The 20,031-nt window shown below is 30.7% G+C and overlaps 9 protein-coding genes across 10 annotated transcripts; 5 read left to right on the top strand and 4 right to left on the bottom strand.

Annotated features, from left to right (window-relative positions):
• Positions 1–11: 11 nt before the first annotated feature.
• LOC124499530 (estradiol 17-beta-dehydrogenase 2-like) lies at positions 12–2,175 on the top strand. The gene is made up of 2 exons (XM_075728741.1): positions 12–1,414; positions 1,485–2,175. Exons 1-2 carry the CDS (start codon positions 1,051–1,053, stop codon positions 2,126–2,128), a joined length of 1,008 nt encoding a protein of 335 aa, XP_075584856.1. The 5' UTR covers positions 12–1,050; the 3' UTR covers positions 2,129–2,175.
• Positions 2,176–2,294: 119 nt separating this feature from the next.
• LOC124499534 (replication termination factor 2) lies at positions 2,295–3,231 on the top strand. The gene has a single exon (XM_047063448.2). It carries the CDS (start codon positions 2,295–2,297, stop codon positions 3,138–3,140), a length of 846 nt encoding a protein of 281 aa, XP_046919404.2. The 3' UTR covers positions 3,141–3,231.
• Positions 3,080–7,575, bottom strand: PCB (Pyruvate carboxylase). The gene is given in 9 exon segments (XM_047063437.2): positions 3,080–3,472; positions 3,538–3,681; positions 3,745–3,831; positions 3,833–4,035; positions 4,114–4,563; positions 4,629–5,031; positions 5,089–6,488; positions 6,546–7,016; positions 7,100–7,575. Coding segments are annotated over 9 exon segments (3,561 nt in total). The 5' UTR covers positions 7,245–7,575; the 3' UTR covers positions 3,080–3,214.
• Positions 7,576–8,388: 813 nt separating this feature from the next.
• On the top strand, positions 8,389–9,620 carry LOC124499533 (uncharacterized). The gene has a single exon (XM_047063447.2). It carries the CDS (start codon positions 8,730–8,732, stop codon positions 9,618–9,620), a length of 891 nt encoding a protein of 296 aa, XP_046919403.2. The 5' UTR covers positions 8,389–8,729.
• On the bottom strand, positions 9,080–11,611 carry LOC124499525 (putative protein phosphatase CG10417). Its single transcript, XM_047063442.2, has 4 exons — positions 11,335–11,611; positions 10,177–11,255; positions 10,031–10,115; positions 9,080–9,974 (listed from the first exon to the last, which is right to left on the bottom strand). The coding sequence occupies exons 1-4, from the start codon at positions 11,443–11,445 to the stop codon at positions 9,699–9,701; spliced, it is 1,551 nt and encodes a 516-aa protein (XP_046919398.1). The 5' UTR covers positions 11,446–11,611; the 3' UTR covers positions 9,080–9,698.
• Positions 11,592–13,370, top strand: LOC124499529 (CCA tRNA nucleotidyltransferase 1, mitochondrial). The gene is made up of 4 exons (XM_047063445.2): positions 11,592–11,925; positions 12,017–12,120; positions 12,176–12,342; positions 12,416–13,370. The coding sequence occupies exons 1-4, from the start codon at positions 11,704–11,706 to the stop codon at positions 13,348–13,350; spliced, it is 1,428 nt and encodes a 475-aa protein (XP_046919401.2). The 5' UTR covers positions 11,592–11,703; the 3' UTR covers positions 13,351–13,370.
• Positions 13,371–13,478: 108 nt separating this feature from the next.
• Madm (MLF1-adaptor molecule) lies at positions 13,479–17,950 on the top strand. 2 transcript variants are annotated; one of them, XM_047063439.2, is made up of 5 exons: positions 13,479–14,245; positions 15,181–15,437; positions 15,502–15,816; positions 15,883–16,905; positions 16,966–17,950. In XM_047063439.2, the coding sequence occupies exons 2-5, from the start codon at positions 15,312–15,314 to the stop codon at positions 17,611–17,613; spliced, it is 2,112 nt and encodes a 703-aa protein (XP_046919395.1). In that variant the 5' UTR covers positions 13,479–14,245; positions 15,181–15,311; the 3' UTR covers positions 17,614–17,950. The 2 variants fall into 2 exon arrangements, with proteins under 2 accessions (XP_046919395.1, XP_075584854.1); XM_075728739.1 differs by lacking the exon at positions 13,479–14,245 and adding an exon at positions 14,333–15,135.
• Positions 17,951–18,026: 76 nt separating this feature from the next.
• LOC124499538 (UPAR/Ly6 domain-containing protein bou) lies at positions 18,027–18,794 on the bottom strand. The gene is made up of 3 exons (XM_047063453.2): positions 18,558–18,794; positions 18,339–18,488; positions 18,027–18,247 (listed from the first exon to the last, which is right to left on the bottom strand). Exons 1-3 carry the CDS (start codon positions 18,613–18,615, stop codon positions 18,027–18,029), a joined length of 429 nt encoding a protein of 142 aa, XP_046919409.1. The 5' UTR covers positions 18,616–18,794.
• A 135-nt stretch (positions 18,795–18,929) lies between these two features.
• Positions 18,930–19,941, bottom strand: LOC124499536 (uncharacterized). Its single transcript, XM_047063451.2, has 2 exons — positions 19,599–19,941; positions 18,930–19,531 (listed from the first exon to the last, which is right to left on the bottom strand). Exons 1-2 carry the CDS (start codon positions 19,772–19,774, stop codon positions 19,051–19,053), a joined length of 657 nt encoding a protein of 218 aa, XP_046919407.1. The 5' UTR covers positions 19,775–19,941; the 3' UTR covers positions 18,930–19,050.
• Positions 19,942–20,031: the final 90 nt, after the last annotated feature.

The following is a 20,031-nucleotide window of genomic DNA, read 5'->3' as shown; positions in this document are numbered from 1 at the left end:
AAAAAATTCAAAATAGTCAATCATGATGTGTGATGATGATGATGATTATTATATAATAGCAATAACTATTCATATATATTCAATGACCTGGATAATTGACCAAATCTTTTTGAGAAATCAGGTGAACAAAAAAAAACTCAATCACACAGGTACAATGTCTGTGGACTTTGTCCTTGTTGTCATCATTATATCATTGTTAATGATGATTTGAACAAGAAAAAAAAAATGATTTTTCTGTTTTTTTCCCCAACCACAAAATTATACCTTGGAATTGAGAATGAAATGCCAATTTTTTTTCCGACTACTCTTCATTCTGCCATTATCATCATCATCATGAAAGATAATTTTCCAATTGTCAATTGTTGAATGATGGGTTATCATCATCATCATCATTGTAATAATCTTTAACGATTATGACATCTAAATTTGGCATTTTTTTGAATGATGGCAAAAAAAAGTAAGAAAAAAAAATTCGTCTAGAATTCGTTTTGATTTGTCACGCCAATATCATCATTATCATTAATCAGTATGATATATTCAATGTCACATGTTCTAAATTTTTTTTTTGTTTGATGTTGTAACCATACCTGTGTGTGACACATTATTTTATGGGTGCAAAATAAGAATCATAATGACATGTCATACACTATATTTAATCCTGTTTTTTTTTCAATGGTTAATTATGATCGATGGATGATCAGAAAAGAAGTGAAGAAAAAAAATTCATTTTGAAACTTGAAAATATTCATCATAAATTCAAGACAAGATTATCCATATGATTTTGATCCATCTTTATTTAGCATCAACAATTTTTTGTTTTTGTTTTTTTTCATGAAATCCATATATATTGCTATTAAAATTCTCTTTGCCATTGAAAACAATGGAATGAATGAATGAATGAATGAATGACCCATTAAAACTGGTTTTTACCCTATACACATAAATTTCTCATGATCATTTTTTTTTTTTCATGAATACATATGACAACGATGATGACCATGAAAAGTAAAAAAAAGTTTCATTCGATGTACTGACCTTCATAAGCTAACGATGGACGATTCAACATTTTATTATGGACTAAGTTTTTTACTTTTGCTCATCAGTGTTATCGCACTATTTTGGAGCTTTTTTTCTGCCTTATTTTTGCCTACTCAATGGTTGACACCAGTTGGCAAAGTAATTCTAATTACAGGGTGTGATTCCGGTATCGGATTGGAAGCAGCTAAATATTTACATTCAAAAGGTTCGATTATAATTGCAACAGTTCTTTCGATATCAAGCCCCGGTGCATTGGAATTGAAAACCAAGTTCAATGATGATCGAATCTGTTTGATTGAACTTGATTTGGATGACATTACTGATTCGGATAGACCGATTAAAAAAATCCAAAAATTTCTTGATGATCGAAAATATGGTATGTATTAATAATAATAATTTGTATATTTAATGTCGATTAACATTTAGTATTACTTTTTTTCCTGTAGAACTTCATGCATTAATCAACAATGCCGGTATATGTGTTGTCGGAGAATTTGATTTTCAAACATTCAAACAAATCGAAAAACAAATTAATGTAAATTTTCTTGGTACTATCAATCTGATAAAATATTTATTGCCAATCATTATCAAATCACAAGGTCGTATTATCAATTTAAGCTCAGTGAATGCTATTGTACCATTTCCTGGTGTTAGTGTTTATTCAGCCACTAAAAAAGCAATCGAAACATTCACCGAATCATTATCGATTGAATTGAAAAAATTTAATATAAAAACTGTTTGCTTACGATTGGGTGATTATGCTAAGCTAACCAATATTATGGTCAATCACAAAAAAATTATGCAAGATCAACTGGAAAGTTTCGATGAATCAAAACGACAATTGTACGATGGTTATTTTCAAAAATATCATGAATCTGTAATGAAAAATTTTGGAATGTTCAGTCCGAAAAGCTATGCCTTATCATCATTGTTTGATGATTTTGAAGAAGCTGTCTATGCTGTGAATCCTCGAACTCATATAATTAGCGCAAAATTTACATATAAACTATTGATCTATTTTTTGTATTATGTTCCATTCAATATAAGATGTTTTTTGTTCAACAAATTCAATTCTGCAACCTTAAAATAATTTTAATTTAAATTAAAAATAAAATCTACATTTTTTTCAAATAAAAATCGATACTATCGATACTAATTTCACAATTATTTATATATATATGAGTTGTTTATTTTTTTATTTAAAACGATTGAATCAATTTTGTGTCAAATTTTTTATTTCTGAACTTTTTTTTAAAATGGGTTGTGATGGCGGAACCATTCCACGTCGTGATGAACTCGTTCGAACCAAAAAGAAAAAAGAAGCTAAAGATAAAGAAGCTGAAATAGCTGCTAAATGGAAATATTGTGCTATATCATCGAAAGATTTGACCAAACCAATTGTTTCTTGTGAACTTGGTCGACTTTATAACAAAGATGCAGTCATCGAATATTTGTTGAATAAAGAGGCACCAAACTCATCCTTGTTAAGTCATATTCGTAATCTTAAAGATGTGGTTACATTGAAATTGACACCAAAATCAAATGATGAAAAAGCTTCGACAGAATCAAACGGAACCAATGATTATAAATTTGTTTGTCCAATCGTTGGTTTGGAAATGAATGGCAAATATAAATTCATGTATTTTCGAACCTGTGGCTGTGTCGTTTCAGAAAGAGCCATTAAAGAAGTGAAAAGTCAAGTCTGTTTATCATGTAATAAACCATTCACTGATGATGATTTAATTGTTCTCAATGGTGACGATGACGAAATCGATGATCTTAAAAATCGTATGACAATCAGACGCAATAAGCTTAAAGAAGAAAAAAAACGTAAAAGAATGAAAAATGAAGATTCAATAAATGGTAAAGCTAAAATGGCTAAATCGGATGAATCTGTTGCTTCAACATCATCATCAACACAATCAGATAACGTGGTGAAAACATCCTCACTATCAGTCCTTTCGGAGAAGGCATCGAAAAATTATTCTGTTAATAAAGATCCAAATGCTAGCGAGGCATATAAATCACTATTCACATCACATGAAAGCGCCAAAAATAGGCCGAAAGCACATTGGGTTACATTTAATCCATGTTACAACTAAAAAAGTAACAAATATTTTGTATTTAGAGCATTTTTTTCAAAATTAAACAATAACACATGAATAAAAAACAATTATCAATTATCAACTTCAATGTCCATGATGAGATCATCACCCTCTAATTTCATATCTTTTTGTGCAAGAATACGTTTGACTGTTCCACTAACTGGTGATTGAACCACCATTTCCATTTTCATTGCACTCAATACGATCAATGGTTGACCTTTTGCAACTTTATCGCCAACTTTAACTTTGACACTTATTACACTTCCAGGCATCGGTGATCCAACAGATCCTTTCACTCCTTTTAATGCTTTAGGATTCGAAACGATTTCCTATGAATCAAACATAATATAACCAATTTTACGTATTGAAAAATTAAAAAAAATTCAATCTTTACCTGTTTAACGGTTTTATCTTTGACCAATACAGTTCGTAATTGTCCATTTAATTCAAAAAAGACTTCTCTTTCGCCGGTTTTTGATCTGATTTCGGAAACTGCCAAAGTTTTGATATGAAGGGTTTTTCCTTTTTCTAAAACAACCTGAGGTTCAAATTCAAAATTAATCATTAACAACATCTAAGAATGGCAACTATAATGATTTACCTCGAATTCTTCGCCAACTTTGGGACCGGTCAAAAAAATTCTTGTGTCAAGTAAAGCGACAGGACCAAATTCTTCTCGGAAATTTGATATAATCATCACAAACTTTGGGATACATGGCGGCACTAATAACATCAGTATCTGATATAGGCGATGTATGTTTTTCGATCAATTCATCCTTGAGTTGAATGAAATTCAATGGTGCTAAATGTTGTCCTGGACGGCCACTTATAGGGGAAAGGCCTTTAAGAATTTTACTACGCAATGGTTCGGGAAAGCCTCCATGTGGTTCACCTTTTTCATCATTGAAAAAATCAAATTCATCACAATTATTATATCAACAGGTATGTTTAAATTTTTAATTTCACTCACCAATAAAACCTTGCATGAATTCAACAACCGAACTTGGAAAACTTAATTCTTCTGCTTTTTGTTCGATATCGCTTGCAGTAAGATTATTTTGAACCATAAATTGTGCAAAGTCACCAACAACTTTGGATGATGGCGTGACTTTTATTAAATCACCCAACAGTTTGTTAGCTTCGGCATATGCTTTTTTGACTTGTTGAAATCGCGATTCAAGCCCCAATGAATAAGCCTGAAATTGAAGATTAGTGTATTGACCACCTGGAATTTCATTCAAATAGACATCAGAGTTTCCACTTTTCATTGTCGTTGTACATTCAAATGGAGCATATAATGTGCGAGTTTGTTCCCAAAAGGCTGAATAGGCACTGACATGGCTTAAATCTAATTCCGTGTCATAAGGAGTTCGTTCCAATGAAGCTGTAACGGCTCCCATACTTGGTTGAGAGGTCATTCCTAAAAATGAAATATAAATCAAATCAAAAACATATCATCAAATGAATCTATTAGTTCAAACTGACCAGACATTGAATCGACTGCAACATCGACAATGTCAGCTCCAGCTTTGGCACATTCTATCATGGAAGCGACTGCAGCACCGGCAGTATCATGTGTATGAATGTGAATCGGTAAATCCGGATAGCGTGATCGAAGTGCTGAAACTAAAATTTTTGCAGCTTGTGGTTTTAGTAAACCAGCCATATCTTTGATACATAAAACATGTGCTCCAGCTTTGACAAGCTCATCGGCAATTTTCAGATAATAATCGAGGTTATATTTAGTCCGATTTGGATCGGAAACATCACCAGTATAAGAAATGGCTGCTTCAACTACACCACCTGCTTGACCTGCTGCTTCCATTCCGACCAAAATGTTTGGCACATAATTCAATGAATCAAACACCCTGAAGATATCCATTCCATTCTAAATTAAATAAAATGGTTATTATTATAATAAATCGAAAAAATTATTTAGAATTACTTGTTTGGCAAGTTCGCAGAATTTGTAGACCAAATTATCCGGATATGATGTATAACCAACAGCATTGGCACCTCTCAATAACATTTGAAAAGGAATATTTGGTATTAATTGTCTCATTTGTTGCAATCTTTCCCATGGATCTTCATGAAGAAAACGCATTGCCACATCAAAGGTTGCACCACCCCAATTCTCTAAACTGAATAATTTGTTGAAATTTTGAGAAACATAAGGACTTATGCGAAGTAAATCGTATGTTCGTACTCGTGTTGCCAATAAAGATTGATGGGCATCACGAAAAGTTGTATCCATCAACAAAAGATTCTTATGTTCACGAACAGCCTTGGCAAAAGCTTTAGGACCTTCTCGATCGAGTATATCTTTCCAACCGGAAAATATTTCTTGTGATGTATCATTTATAGGAACTTCTGGTGTTATTTCTGCAGGCTTTAATTTAGTTGCTAAAGGCGTAGATGGACCGTTGACCATTACATTGGCAAGATAATAAAGAAGCTTTTGTGCACGATTTTGGCTTGGTTCAAAGTGAAACAATTGTGGATGTGTATCGATAAAATTTGTGTCATAATCATTCTTCAAAAAACGTTCATTATTCAACACATTCAATAAAAACGGTATGTTAGTCTTTACTCCTCGAACTCTGAATTCTCTCAAAGCTCGAGTCATCTTACGAGATGCAGATTCTATATTTGGAGCTTTGGCTATCACTTTAACTAACAACGAGTCATAATAAGGCGATATGATAGCACCGGAAAATGCAGATGCACCATCGAGACGAATACCAAAACCTTCACCACTACGGAAAACTTCGATTCTTCCAAAATCAGGTTGAAAATTTTTAGCTGGATCTTCTGTAGTAACTCGACATTGAATGGCCGTTCCATCAATTCGAATTTTGTCTTGATTCAAGCCAAGACTGGCTAGAGAATTTCCTTCAGCAATTCGAATCTGTTTTTGTACAATGTCGATTCCAGTAATCTCTTCAGTTACCGTATGCTCAACTTGAAGCCTAGCATTTACTTCTATAAAATAATGTGATCCATCCGAATCAAGCAGAAATTCAACAGTTCCGGCATTTTGATAGCCCACGTGTTTGGTGATTTTGACAGCATCTTTAAGAATTTTCTCTCTCACTGTAGGATCAATTGATGGCGAAGGCGCCATTTCAATTATTTTCTGATGACGTCGTTGAATACTACAATCACGTTCATAAAGGTGTACGATATCACCATATTTATCACCTAATATTTGAACCTCAATATGTCGGGGATGTTCAATGAATTTTTCAATAAAAAGTGCTCCATTTCCGAATGCAGACAATGCTTCAGAGGAAGCACGTTCGAAATTTTCTTTCAATTCACTTTCTTTGCGCACCACACGCATACCTTGATAATTAAATTAATAAATTAGAAATCAATCAATAAATTTTTGCTGCAACATACCTCTTCCGCCACCACCATACGCTGCTTTAAAAATGATTGGCAATTTATATTTTTCAACAAATTCCATAGCTTCATCCACTGTCGTAATTGGATTATCAGTACCGGGAACAACTTGCACACCAGCTTCAATGGCAGCTTTACGAGCTTCAACTTTATCACCCATTCTAGCCATAATATCCGGACTGGGTCCGATAAATTTAATATTGTTATCAATACAGGCACGACAAAAATCGGATCGTTCCGAAAGAAAACCATAGCCAGGATGAATGGCGTCAACATTATTTTCTTTTGCTGTACGTACAATTTCAGGAATGTTTAGATAAGCTTGAACTGGAGCTAATCCAGCTCCAATCAAATAGGCTTCATCAGCTTTAAGCCTATGCATGTGCATTTTATCCTGCTCCGAGTAAATGGCCACCGAACGGATTCCCAATTCTGTACATGCTCGAAATATACGAATGGCAATCTCTCCTAAATGTTTACGAAAATTATTAAAGTATTTTGTTTTTAAAAAAAAAATTAACATTAATATTAAAATTGTTTTATAATCTAACCTCGATTGGCAACTAAAACCTTTTTAATTGGATTTATTTCTGATGAAAAATAACGAAAATTTAAATTTCGTTGATTGTACAAATGTTTCTGTACAATGAAAAAGTTATTCTTCAGAAAATTACGATGATATAAGATGCGAGACATTTTGAAGTATTTTATGTAGAATTAATAGAAAACCACAACGAAACGATACCAATGATGCAAACAGCAAACCTGAATTCAATTGGTCATTGACAATATGCATCTAAATGTTCGAATGATGTTTTTGAAATCAAGATAGAAAATAGAAAATATATAAAATTTTAAAATCATAAGCTTTTCCTTTTGGGTACAAAGTATCGTTAGTTTGAAAAGATCAATGGCAAAAAAAAAAAAATAAAATGTTTTTCAACACAGGATTCGAGATGTCGAATTTGACGATCAAAACACAAGGTTGAAAATAAATGAAAATAACTTTATCAAAATAATAAATGGCCATCACCGTCATCAGGAGAGAATCATCATGTAAACATTTTGATTCGACTATTTATCTTCATTTTGGTGATCGAATTATTATTTCGTCAATTTCTTATCTTCAATGATTAACCAATAATTGAATGTGAATCAATAGTACGAAGAAATAATCAACATCATGTTGTGTATCCAACTTTAAATTGGCAAAAAAGATATGAAGCAAAGGTTGATGAATAGAGAAAAGGAGAGGATAGAGACAAAGCGAAAGAGCAACTAGTATATTATATTAGTTATATATGCTAATAATGTAGATCAATTCGAATCTGTACATGTTTGTTTTTGTGCATAAAAATCAAGTACATCGATATAAATCCAATGATGATGGACTTGTTCAAAACAAAACAAAACAAAAAAAAAATTTCGTACAATTTACCTTTCACAATATAATATTGAATGATTATATGATGATTATTATTATTATTTGATAAAAGAAAATACATTTTTGACTATTATCAACAAAACAGGCACGAATAAATTGGTTTATCATGTGTGTGTTTGTGTATGTATAATATAATTTTTTTTTTTTTTTTATTCAACAAAAAATAAATGATTGTGGCATATATCAATCAGATAAATAAACACAACTATATATCTTTATGGGGTGTCATTAGACAAGAAAAATAAAATTCTATGCCAAAAAAAAAAAAAATTACTGACTGTTTTATACTCATTATATTAGATTTTCAAAATGATAATGGAAAAAGTTTTTTAAATTAAAAGTACATTTGCTACATACATACATGTGGATTGTTGTATACCATATGAACGTAAATGATGATGTTATTACACAATATATATAAATTGTGGCGACGACGTAAACGATAGTAAATTGTATAGGAAATAATAATTTTCATTCATTCATTCATGTGATTAATAAATAATATATCACAATTACAATATATATATTGTACATTCATGATGATCAAGTCAGCTGTGTGTACACACATATGTGCATATTCTATACACACACACACACTGGAGCGTCATTTCAATTCAATTCAATTCCATAACCATGGAAACTGACCATTGCTTCAAAATTCAAACATTTGACCACACAATTTCTAGTCATTGTTTTATCCTAAAAAAAAAACATCAACTTTAAACTAAGAAAAAAAAATGACTAGTTTAAATGAATATATTGCCAAAGAAAATAAAGATGTTAACGAACAATTTAAATATTTTGATCGATTGGATAAAATTCTAAAGAATTTGGAAAAAAAATCACACCAAAAAACAAAATTGATAATTGATCAAGATGCTGCTTGTGACAAAAAACAAATGTTGTCCAACAAATCATCGTCCGATACAATTGTTGAAGATAAAATTGACGAATCAGCTGATCAAAACGAAAACGATGAAACAAAAACGAAAATCGAATCCATTGATTTTGAACGAATGAAAAAAATTAAAGACAATGTACAATCAATGAAACAAAGAACAAAATCACCGACACCATCACAAGAAAAAATGGAAAAATATCGTAGAGATTTATTGAAACAAATTGAAGATAAGAAAAAATCGAAAAAGAAACAAGAAGAACATATCAAAAATAAGGAGAAAAGTTTAGAGAATAAAATTGCTCAACAACGATTGGCAATGTATTTTGAATATTTAGAAGAAAGAAAAAAAATGGATTTTATTACTGGACCAAAGATGGTCATGAATAATGAGAAAAAAGAAATGAAACAAAAACGATCGGCTAAAGCGAATCGAAAGGAGGATGTGAATGGTGAAATTAATGTTAATCGATCAAATGAAAAGGAAAAAAAGAATGACATACTGGATGATGATGGACAATCAAATGAGGGAAAATCCAATGATTCTGTAATGAAGATCAAACATAAAGGTATGAATTTGAAATATTTTTCGTCATGTTATTCGTTGATTATTTTTTCACCAAACATAGAATATTCGTCGAACATTTTGACTGATTTGAATGAAGTGAGAAGAATAATGCATACTGATCATTATGAATTGCTTGAAAAACTATTTGATTTGAATATCTAATATGAATAAAGTCATTCGGATTTTTTTTTGTTTACAAAATTTCTTAAAATAAATCTTCCGAATGTCTTGAATGATGTTTTAGTCTCGAGAAGAACCTGGTTTATAAAGATCGTCATTAATTGTTTCATCATCATCATTATTTCTAATTCGTTTATTGTTTGATTCGGAATGCTCGTCATTTAATGTTGATGTGCTACTGTGGTTAGTTGAATCATCTTCAAGAGATCGTTTACTGCTGTTTCCGTTATTAGTAGAATTCTCTGAAGGCTTTTTAAATCGAACCAATATACATGTCATATTATCGCATCCAGATCCATCACCATCTGTGCTTGGTGCCAAACAGGCTTTGAATAACTGCATAAAACAGCAAAAATTAATCAAGATTCAATTTCTGTAAAGTTGATACACACCTCTTCGCATATTACTTTCAAATCGACGTTATTATTCAGACGTTCTTTAATGAAATCAACCACTTCTTGACTATTCATAGAATTCCTATAGTAAAGAAAAAAATTAAATTTTAATAATTTATAAATCAACAATTTTTTCGGTTTACCATATTCCATCACAAGCGAGGAAAAGGAAATCATCTTTTTCGACATCAATCGAACAAGTACGAATGTCAGGCAATGCTGTTATCATTTGTTCACGATCAGAAAGCTTGGTATTATTCTTATACATGTGATCACCAATGGCACGAGACAAATTGAGACCACCATTCACACGGCCATCATGTGTTATTTCACCACCAGCATTGATAATTCGTTCCTTTTCTTTATCATCTTCTGGTTTATGATCTTCTGACATGTCGAGAGCTTTGCCTTCTCGTGATAGAACACAACGTGAATCACCAACATTGGCTACATGAAGCATGTTATCGCGAATCACGGCAACAATTGCCGTGCAACCGCTTCCTTTTCCTGGTTCATAATCAAGATTGAAAAAATTTTTTAAGCCAGTTGCAACATCTTCGCCATCATCATTCTTATCGTCATCATCGAGATCTTCATCATTATCATCATCTTCTTCATCATTTTCTTCATCGTTTTCTTCATCATCATTTGATGATGAATCTGAAAATTCGCCATTCTCTTCATCACTTTCATCATCTTCTTCATCATCTTCCTCCTCATTGAGATAATCTTCCAAGAAAGCTTTCAAAGTTTCTGATCTAAGTAATAGACTTTTTTTCTTCAAAGAAATGTCCAATGATGATGATGTTGATGAACTTTCCTGTTCATCGGAATTATCGCTGTTTCCATTTTGAACGTTTTCATTGTCTTTGTCATTTTCATAACATTTGAAATTTTTGTTTATTATTTCTTCGATCGGTATGGAAGCCTCTTTTCTTAGATCAGATGTTTCATTCTCATCAATTTCATTGGCTTCGTCAATATTTGCTAATTTTTTTAGCTCAGATACTACAGCAGATTCTTTGAGTGTATTATCGAATTTTAAGAAAGAATCTTCCAATGCCTCAACAATTTTGTCTTCTTTGTAAAGCGAAGAATTTTTCACAAAATTCGGTAATTTTAGTGCACAATATTTGGATACTTCATCACCACCATGGCCATCAAAAACAGCGAAAAATACTGAATCTTTATCGTCGTAATTTAATATAGCGACATGTGCATCCTGTCCAATTATAATGATATAATAGAATAGAAAAAATTTCTTATGTATCATGAATGAATTTAAATATTTTTATTATTACCTCTTGAGTTTTGCGCCATCCTTGCATTTCGGCTGTACAATAAATGAAATGATCATTCTCACAAATAGAACTATCAATTTTGGTAAGCGGTTTCGATAAATAAGAGCCCATGATGATCAGATTGTTGTATCAAAAATTGAATGATAAAAAATAAAATTTTTCATACAATAGATTTTTTTTTCAAAAAAACAAATCATGAAAAAAAACCGGCCTCACAAAAAATGTGCACATTGAGTCAATGGCTATCATGTTCATGTATGACATTACAAAATGAAGTGGCATGCATGCATGTATTGATTTATTATAATTGATTACATGCAATTGATGTGATGGAATTTTTTTTCTTTTTTTTTTGAAAAACAACTTGACATGCAATTATTCCGTTTTATTAATTTCCATTATTTAAATAGAATTATAGCCACCAATCTGTACACAAAAACTACACAGATTGAAACAGCAGCAATGTCGAATTTAAAATGTACTCATCTAAAAGATTTAAACAAATCAACATTCTATTTATTTGAACGATTAATTCAGGCTGAAGAAATTCAATATTTGAATAATATTTTTCATTCAAATGGTTTTGAAATTGTATGAATATTATATAATCATTACTATATTATAAAATGATTCAATTTCTATTGATTTTTTATTTGTCAAATTTTTTTTTTCACTACTAAAGCGAATGGCTGGAGGTGCTGTGCGTGATATCTTATGCAATATTGTTCCAAATGATATTGATTTTGCTTCGGATGCTAAACCGGATGAAATGATTAATATATTGAGGTATAAATTTTTTTGAGCCATAAAAATGAATTGTAATAAGTGAAATTAATTTCAGTGATAAACCTGATATACGTTTAATAACGACCACATCGGGTACGAAGCATGGAACTGTTACGGCACGAATAAGAGATATTTCACAATATGAGATTACAACCTTACGAATCGATAGAAATACTGATGGTCGTCATGCAGAAGTTGAATTTATCAATGATTGGAAGCTAGGTAAATTGATTTTTTATTCGATTGGTCATGTTTGTAATATATGATATATTATGAAAAATTAATTTTCAATTAGATGCATCTCGAAGAGATTTAACTATCAATTCCATGTTTATCGATTTGAATGGAATACTTTATGATTATTTTAATGGAGAATCTGATCTAAAAAATAGATTAATTCGATTTGTTGGTGATGCCGATAAACGTATCAAAGAAGATTATCTTCGAATATTTAGATATTTTCGTTTTCATACACGATTTGGTATGGCTGGTTCACATGAACCACAAGTTATTGATATAATACAAAATAATATCGACGGTTTGAAGACAATCAGTGGTGAAAGAATTTGGTCCGAAATGAAACGAATTTTGATGCACATAAAATGTTCTGATTCCATTGAAATGATGTTCAATCGATTGAAAATTGGCAAATATTTGGGTTTCACTAATGAAATTGATTTGACCGAATTTTTTAAAGTTCAAGAAAATCTAAACCAAACAACGATGATTTGGAAAGTGCAAACATTATTTGCATCATTAATCAGTGATATTGATGAATTATCATCCATTACTTTGAGACTAAAATTATCCAATATTGAACGTGATACCATAGCTTATATTATAACGAATCGAACTACCAATAATGAAACTATGAGCTATGATCATTATCTACATAATTTACGAACACGATTAGCATTAGCACCTAAACCTAATCAGAAAAATTTAAAAGAATTCATGATACAATTTCTTGTCTATGAAGGAAAGGATGAAAATTTCATCAACGAATTACAACAATGGTCAATACCGGCATTTCCATTCAATGGAACAATGATAATGGATAAAATTCGTAATAAAAAAGAAATGGGTATTATACTCGAACAAATTCGTATGACATGGGCTAAACAGAATTTCACGATGACAGAAGAACAATTTTATAATGATGTGGATAATATCGTCAATAGGATACAGAATAATAATAATAATAATTGTCAAAATCATAATAATGGATAAAATAAAATTCTATGATCCAATTTTTTTTGAATGAAGGAATTTTTTTTTTGTAAAAAGAAAAATTGTTTGTGTAAATGCGTGCGCATACGTTGCATCATCTTGTGTCTCGTCTGCAGGTATTGCAATGGATTTTTTTTAGTTTTAGTTATAATGTCGATATAGAATCATCACATTTTGAGTGAGCCGAATTTTTTACAGCATCATCATCATCATCATCAGCAATTGCAGCAAGTCATTTATATTCGGGTCTGGCCTTTTTTGTTTTATTTTGTTTTGTGGAACAACAAATATTGGCGTTGGTGTGTCTGTCTAAAAGCCATGATATAATCATCATGAATTTTTATTGATTTTTTTTTTTAAAATTAATATAGTTTTTCAATAATAGATTATTAGATTATTACATCAATCTATCTATCAATTTTCATTATTATTTTTATTACATTTTTAATTATAATTATATCAATCATTAATTTATTTGTGACCAATTTCATTTTGTGATATATATTACACATAATTGATTGATTTGCAAAATGATTCACTCTTGATTGTCGATGTTCGAACATCGAATGTGTGTGTGTGTGTCTGTATGTTGTTTTTTAGTTCATCATTATCATCTTTACTATTATCATCATCAACTACGTCGTCGTCGTCGTCACTCAATCATTATAACATCTTAACAATAACAAACAACATTTACGGACACAAAATTTATACAGACAGACACTAAAAACCACATATATATCAACTAAGTCAGAGACAGGCATAAAAGCAATATCATATATATATATATATATATAAACCAGCCATTTAAATAAATATTTGGATCTGAATCTTAAATTCAGATTTATTTCAGTGAAAATATAAACATTATTAAAAGGTTGAAATTGTCATCAAGGTAAGAGAAATTTATTTTTTTCGAGTTATATCTTTTTTTTTGTTTGTTTGTTTGTATGTTGTTAAAAGGGAAAAGAGACAATGAATTTATATATTATTAAATTAAAATGCACTCTAAATACACATAAATAAAGACTGCTCAATGACCGGAAATTTTTCATTTAAAAAAAATGATCAAATTATATTTATATAACGTAGCATTGAACATTGTGAGAAAGAAAAATAATTTATCATACATTGACATAAATATCAATCATTCGATTCTTAATTTATAATAATAATAATAATAACAATCATCATTATCATCATTCTCATGATCATAACTTTGTCCTTATTCCTTTTTTCCATTCAAATACCCAAGTCAATTGTGTTGTGATCATTATTTGAACACAAGATGATTGTTGTCCATTGATTTTGCTGTTATAATACTGTAGTTGTTGTCATAATCATCATCATCATCATTAACAACATCATCATCGTCGTCGCCGTCGTCGTCGTGTATATTATTATTGTACAGAGTAGATAGTGTGTGTGTGTAGTATGGTGACATTCTGGTCGTTTTTTTTATAGCAATGAAAATGTGATATGAAATTTTTGTATATACACAATACAGGAAAAATATACATACTCATACTGTACTCAGTGGATTGTATATGTTTTTTTTTCTCTCTCTCTCTGTTTGTGTGTGTGTGTGTCTGTGTATATGAATTGGATATTTATTCATGTTCGACTTTCATCTATTTTACAATTAATTCTTTTTTATTCTGATTATTTGAAATTCATTATATTTATCTCTCATTTTTTTTTCTTTTATTTTTTGATAAACTCGCCCAAATAAACGCATAAGAATACTATTCAATCATTCATTCATTTGCTCATATTTTCTGATTTGTTTTTTTTTCTCATTCATATATTGAAACAATTGTATTCTATTAGATTCTATATGCGATTCTGGCCCTTCATGATTAAAATTAAACCTTGGTCATACCATATTACGATATCTTTAAGTAGAAAACAACAATTCGACGAACATTATAAAGAAACAACAACAATCCCCTTGAATTCCAATGGAAATTAAACATACTGATAAAGATTTAAAAACTAGTCAATCAGCCGTAGAAGATTCGGAAGAAGAAGAAAATGAGATATTGGAAGAAAGTCCATGTGGAAGATGGCATAAACGACGAGAAGAGGTATGTTTATAATTAATTATATTTGTTGCTGATTTTTCTTTTTAAATTTTCATTTAAATCATAGGTCGAACAGAACAATATACCTGGTATCGATGCTACCTATCTGGCAATGGATACTGAAGAAGGTGTGGAAGTTGTTTGGAATGAAGTACGATTTTCCGAACGGAAATTTTTCAGAGCCAAAGAAGAAACTATTAGTGAAGTATTTGATCGATTAATTCAATTGGAACATCCGAATATTGTTAAATTACATAAATATTGGATACATAAAGATACGGATGTACCAAAAGTGGTATTCATCACTGAATACATGTCTAGTGGTTCTCTTCGACATTATTTCGAAAAAACTAAACGACACGACATAAAAATATCGTTACAGGTAAACAATATTCATGATGTGATAATAATAAATTTAAATTAAACTTTTTTCATCATGAAAATATAGGTTTGGCGAAGATGGTGCACTCAAACGTTATCGGCATTGTGTTATTTGCACTCTTCTCAGCCTTCAATCGTCCATGGAAATATTAATTGTGATACAATTTTTATTAGTTATAATGGCTTGATTAAGATTGGTGCAATTGCGCCAGATGCTATTCACCGACATGTAAAAACAGTTCGAGCCGATGCAAAATCGAATCTTCATTTTATAGCGCCCGAACTAGGCAATGTTCAAGATTTTCCTGTGTTATCACCATCGGTGGACATATATTCATTTGGAATGTGTGCCTTAGAGATGGCCGCTCTGGAAATTCCCAGTGATAATGATTCACCACATCACATCACTGAAGACATCATTCACAAGACTATCGAATCGTTAGACAATGCTCCTCAACGTGATTTTATTCAACAATGTTTACGAAAAGATCCAGTCCTGAGACCAACTGCCCGTGATCTACTATTTCATCCGATCATATTCGAAGTGCCCACATTGCGATTATTCTGTGCTCATTCGATTTTGAATAATCCTTCATTACAGCCCGAACAGTTGACCGAAGAAGCCATCTCTCGCTTTTTGTGTCTTCAAAATCAAAATGATCGTATAGTGGCCGAGATTAGACGTGTTGAACAGCCATCAATTTTATTTAAACAATCGGATTTTCCAAATCGTGAACTAGAGAAACTTTTAGATGAAGTTAAAAATGGAGCCTATCCATTGACCGCCGTCATGCCTACAACAAGATCACCGTTAGTATGTCGACAGCGTACCATTTCACCAGAGGTGATCGACGAAGCTCATAAACTAATCAACACACCTGATAATCCTTATGATGAGGAAACGCGTCGAATCGTTTACATAAATTGTTCAATACAACCAATGGCTTCGGATCCAACCTGTTATGATATTAAAATTGTGATCAAATTAGATGATAAGATAAATCGTCAACTTACTTGTGAAATTTCAAAAGATCAACTAATTCCTCCTACTATCTCCCAAGAGCTTGTCTATTATGGTTTCATCAATAAAGTAAGATATGATCGCTAGTTTTTTTCAATTTATTCAAATGAATTTATTCGAATGACATAGGATGATAAAGAGAATGTTGCACAAATCCTTTTGGAAGCAATGACCGAAAGAAACATTTCGAATGATGCCAACCATATGGCATTCCGTGAAAAGTCATTACAGCTCCAGAATAAGAACCATGCTTCCATTATTAACAATTCAATAAAGCACGATTCTTCAAATTTATTACCACAAACAACAGCCAATTCTCCCGCACAAATATTTGTCATTCAACAGCAACCCGATGTTTGTCAACAGAATTCGATGGCACAGAATACTAATAATGAAAAATGTGATCTTTTAGCCGATAGATTCGTCATGGTTGAAACGAATGTATCTAGGCCAGTTGAATTGGTTTCTAATAATAATCATCATTCGAACGAAATGTCACAACAAAATGTTGATGATCATGAATTATCATCGAAACCTTTTATAGATCAGCATCCATCATTCTCACAGAATCATTTCCAACCATCTTTGGGACAGCAAACAAATGATCCGAATATAAATACGGCAACGACATCAACAACTCCAATGACGAACGTTTCCACCGCCGCTGAATTCATAACAAATGTGAATCAAAAAATTCCATCAACTGTGGCTACTGCTCATTTACATCATCAAAATTTGTTGTATGGTACAGCCAGTTCATCCGATTCAAACGTTTAGTCTATTGTTTCTCGGTTATTCTATAACGAAATTCTCGAAAAGCACTGAATTCGAATCGAATATTCAGAGTAGGAATCCTGCTTCATCTAGGAATGATTTTGTATGAAACAAGGGCCATTTTTTTTTTGTTTATGAAATGTTTGTTTATAATTGCAACAACTGACGATCATTTTCACAGATACACATTCACTCATATCGACAACGACGTGAATAAGTTTTTACAAAAAAAATTGATGATTCATAAAAAAAAGATGCTTATTTAAAGTTGATTGATGTGGATTTTTTTTACAAAAAAACAAAAATTGGAACTGTAAATAAAATGTATATTAACCAAAAATGAGTTGGTAATGTGTGACAATTGATCGGGATTTTTTTTTTTGATTGTTTTATCATTTTAGTATACACACATCAAACTAATTTAATGATAATAAATAATAAGAAATTGATGCAATTAATATGATAAATAGTAATGATGCATTGAATGGATGATGAATAAAACTGGCATGATTACAGCCATCAGATGAACAAGTATAAACACAGCTACGAACATAACGTTGATCACCAGGACGTCTTAGATATGAACAACGATCACCTAAATCTCTTGATGAACAATTTCGAATGGTTCCAATAACACCTGTAGATTCAATAGAATAAAAAAACCATTCCGTTTATTATTGATCATTTTCAATGATCAATTCATGGTAATATTATCAATACAAACATACCACCATACATTCCAGTAGTTTTGATACAGAATCGTGCTTCATAAACATTATCACATGATTTTGGCCGTAAACTGGTCATATCAGAATCGAACAATTCGCTACATTCTAAATCAACATTACTGTCACATTGGAAACATTCGATTGCCATTGCTAAATAAAATGATTCAAATTTTTAAATCATTAAATATTGATGATTAAATTAAATTAAACTTTTCATACCCGAATAAATTGAGAATCCATTGATGAGAAAAAGGATTAAAATGAATTTTAAAAACATTTTATTTTTTTCAAAAATGAGCGATAATTTTTCAAAAAAAAAAAAAAAATGCACACTGATGATAGATGTTGAAGATGCATCTACTCTAATTCTCGTTTGTAGAATTTTTTTTTCGCAGTTGTGTTGTATACACACACACCTTGCCAGTGTATACGTTTTTACCTGGCTGACTTGTTGGTGTGTGCTTGACTACCCTACTGCTTGGTGTTGCTATCACTACTATGAAAATCATAGTATATTGAAAACAATAAGGAAAAAAAATGCGCGCGATTTATAATTCATAATAATACACAATGAAAATTGTCTCACATTGATAAATTATTTATAATCAAATTTTATTTACATCATTACAATCAAATGAAAGGAAAAAAATGAGAATTATTATTAGCAGTTTATAATATATATTATATCCATATATCATTTCGAACATAATAATCAAGTGTACATCATTTCAGCCATGAATGACATCTTTTTTGGTATATACAAGGTTTCGTCAAGATAGGCTGCCAATTCTATAACCAATGATGAATCACAATTATCATATAATGTTGCTTGTTGAGCACAAGTTTGTTGTTGCTGACTTGAAGATAAAGTTGATGTTTCCGTATAATTTTCATTATTATTATTATTATTATTGATGTTGTTTTTCGTCAAATTTATCTCTTTTGATTGATGTTTATTATTTTTCTGACCACAATGACCATCATCACTATTTGTATTTCGGTAACCATTTTCGGTCCACAATGAAGCCATTTTATCATTAATATCGGCCATGAGTTTGTTGCCCACTATATCTGTTTGACAACTATCGCTAGTTTGAATCACATCATTGGCATCATCCAAATTAAGTGGAACATGTTTCTTTGTTTGATTGGTTGACTTGGTTTTAGAAGTGAAATTTTTCTTATTCTTTAAACTATATTTAAAAAGAAAGATAAAAATATTAAAAAAAAATATATGCAAATGAAATAGAATAACTTTACCATTTTCGTTTACAAAAGGGATTCGATAAAATATTATGACTATTAAATTTGAACTTTGAACATTTTTTATCAATTATTAAATTTTTCAATTTTAATTCAATATTTTCCACATCAAAATGGCATGATTTTTCGGCAATGATTTTTTGAACAGTGGCGGTATCATCAAATGAATCCATAATTAATTCAAGATTTTATCTCAACAATATATATTATTATTATCTCATTTAATGATTTTTTTTTCTACAAAACATTAACAAAAAACAATAATCAAAACATTTCCTGACCAAATTAAATCATTTGCATCAACTGTGATGAGAAATGTCGTCATTTATCATAATCATCGATATCGAAGAATATAAACATCACACAAAATATGATGCTTTTCATAATTATATACCACTTCCAATCTCTCTAGCTCTACCCATTTCGTATT

The sequence above is a fragment of the Dermatophagoides farinae genome, chromosome 2, assembly GCF_024713945.1.
Source record: "Dermatophagoides farinae isolate YC_2012a chromosome 2, ASM2471394v1, whole genome shotgun sequence".
Classification (NCBI taxonomy): domain Eukaryota; kingdom Metazoa; phylum Arthropoda; class Arachnida; order Sarcoptiformes; family Pyroglyphidae; genus Dermatophagoides; species Dermatophagoides farinae.
This window is presented reverse-complemented; position numbering and strand designations above follow the sequence as displayed.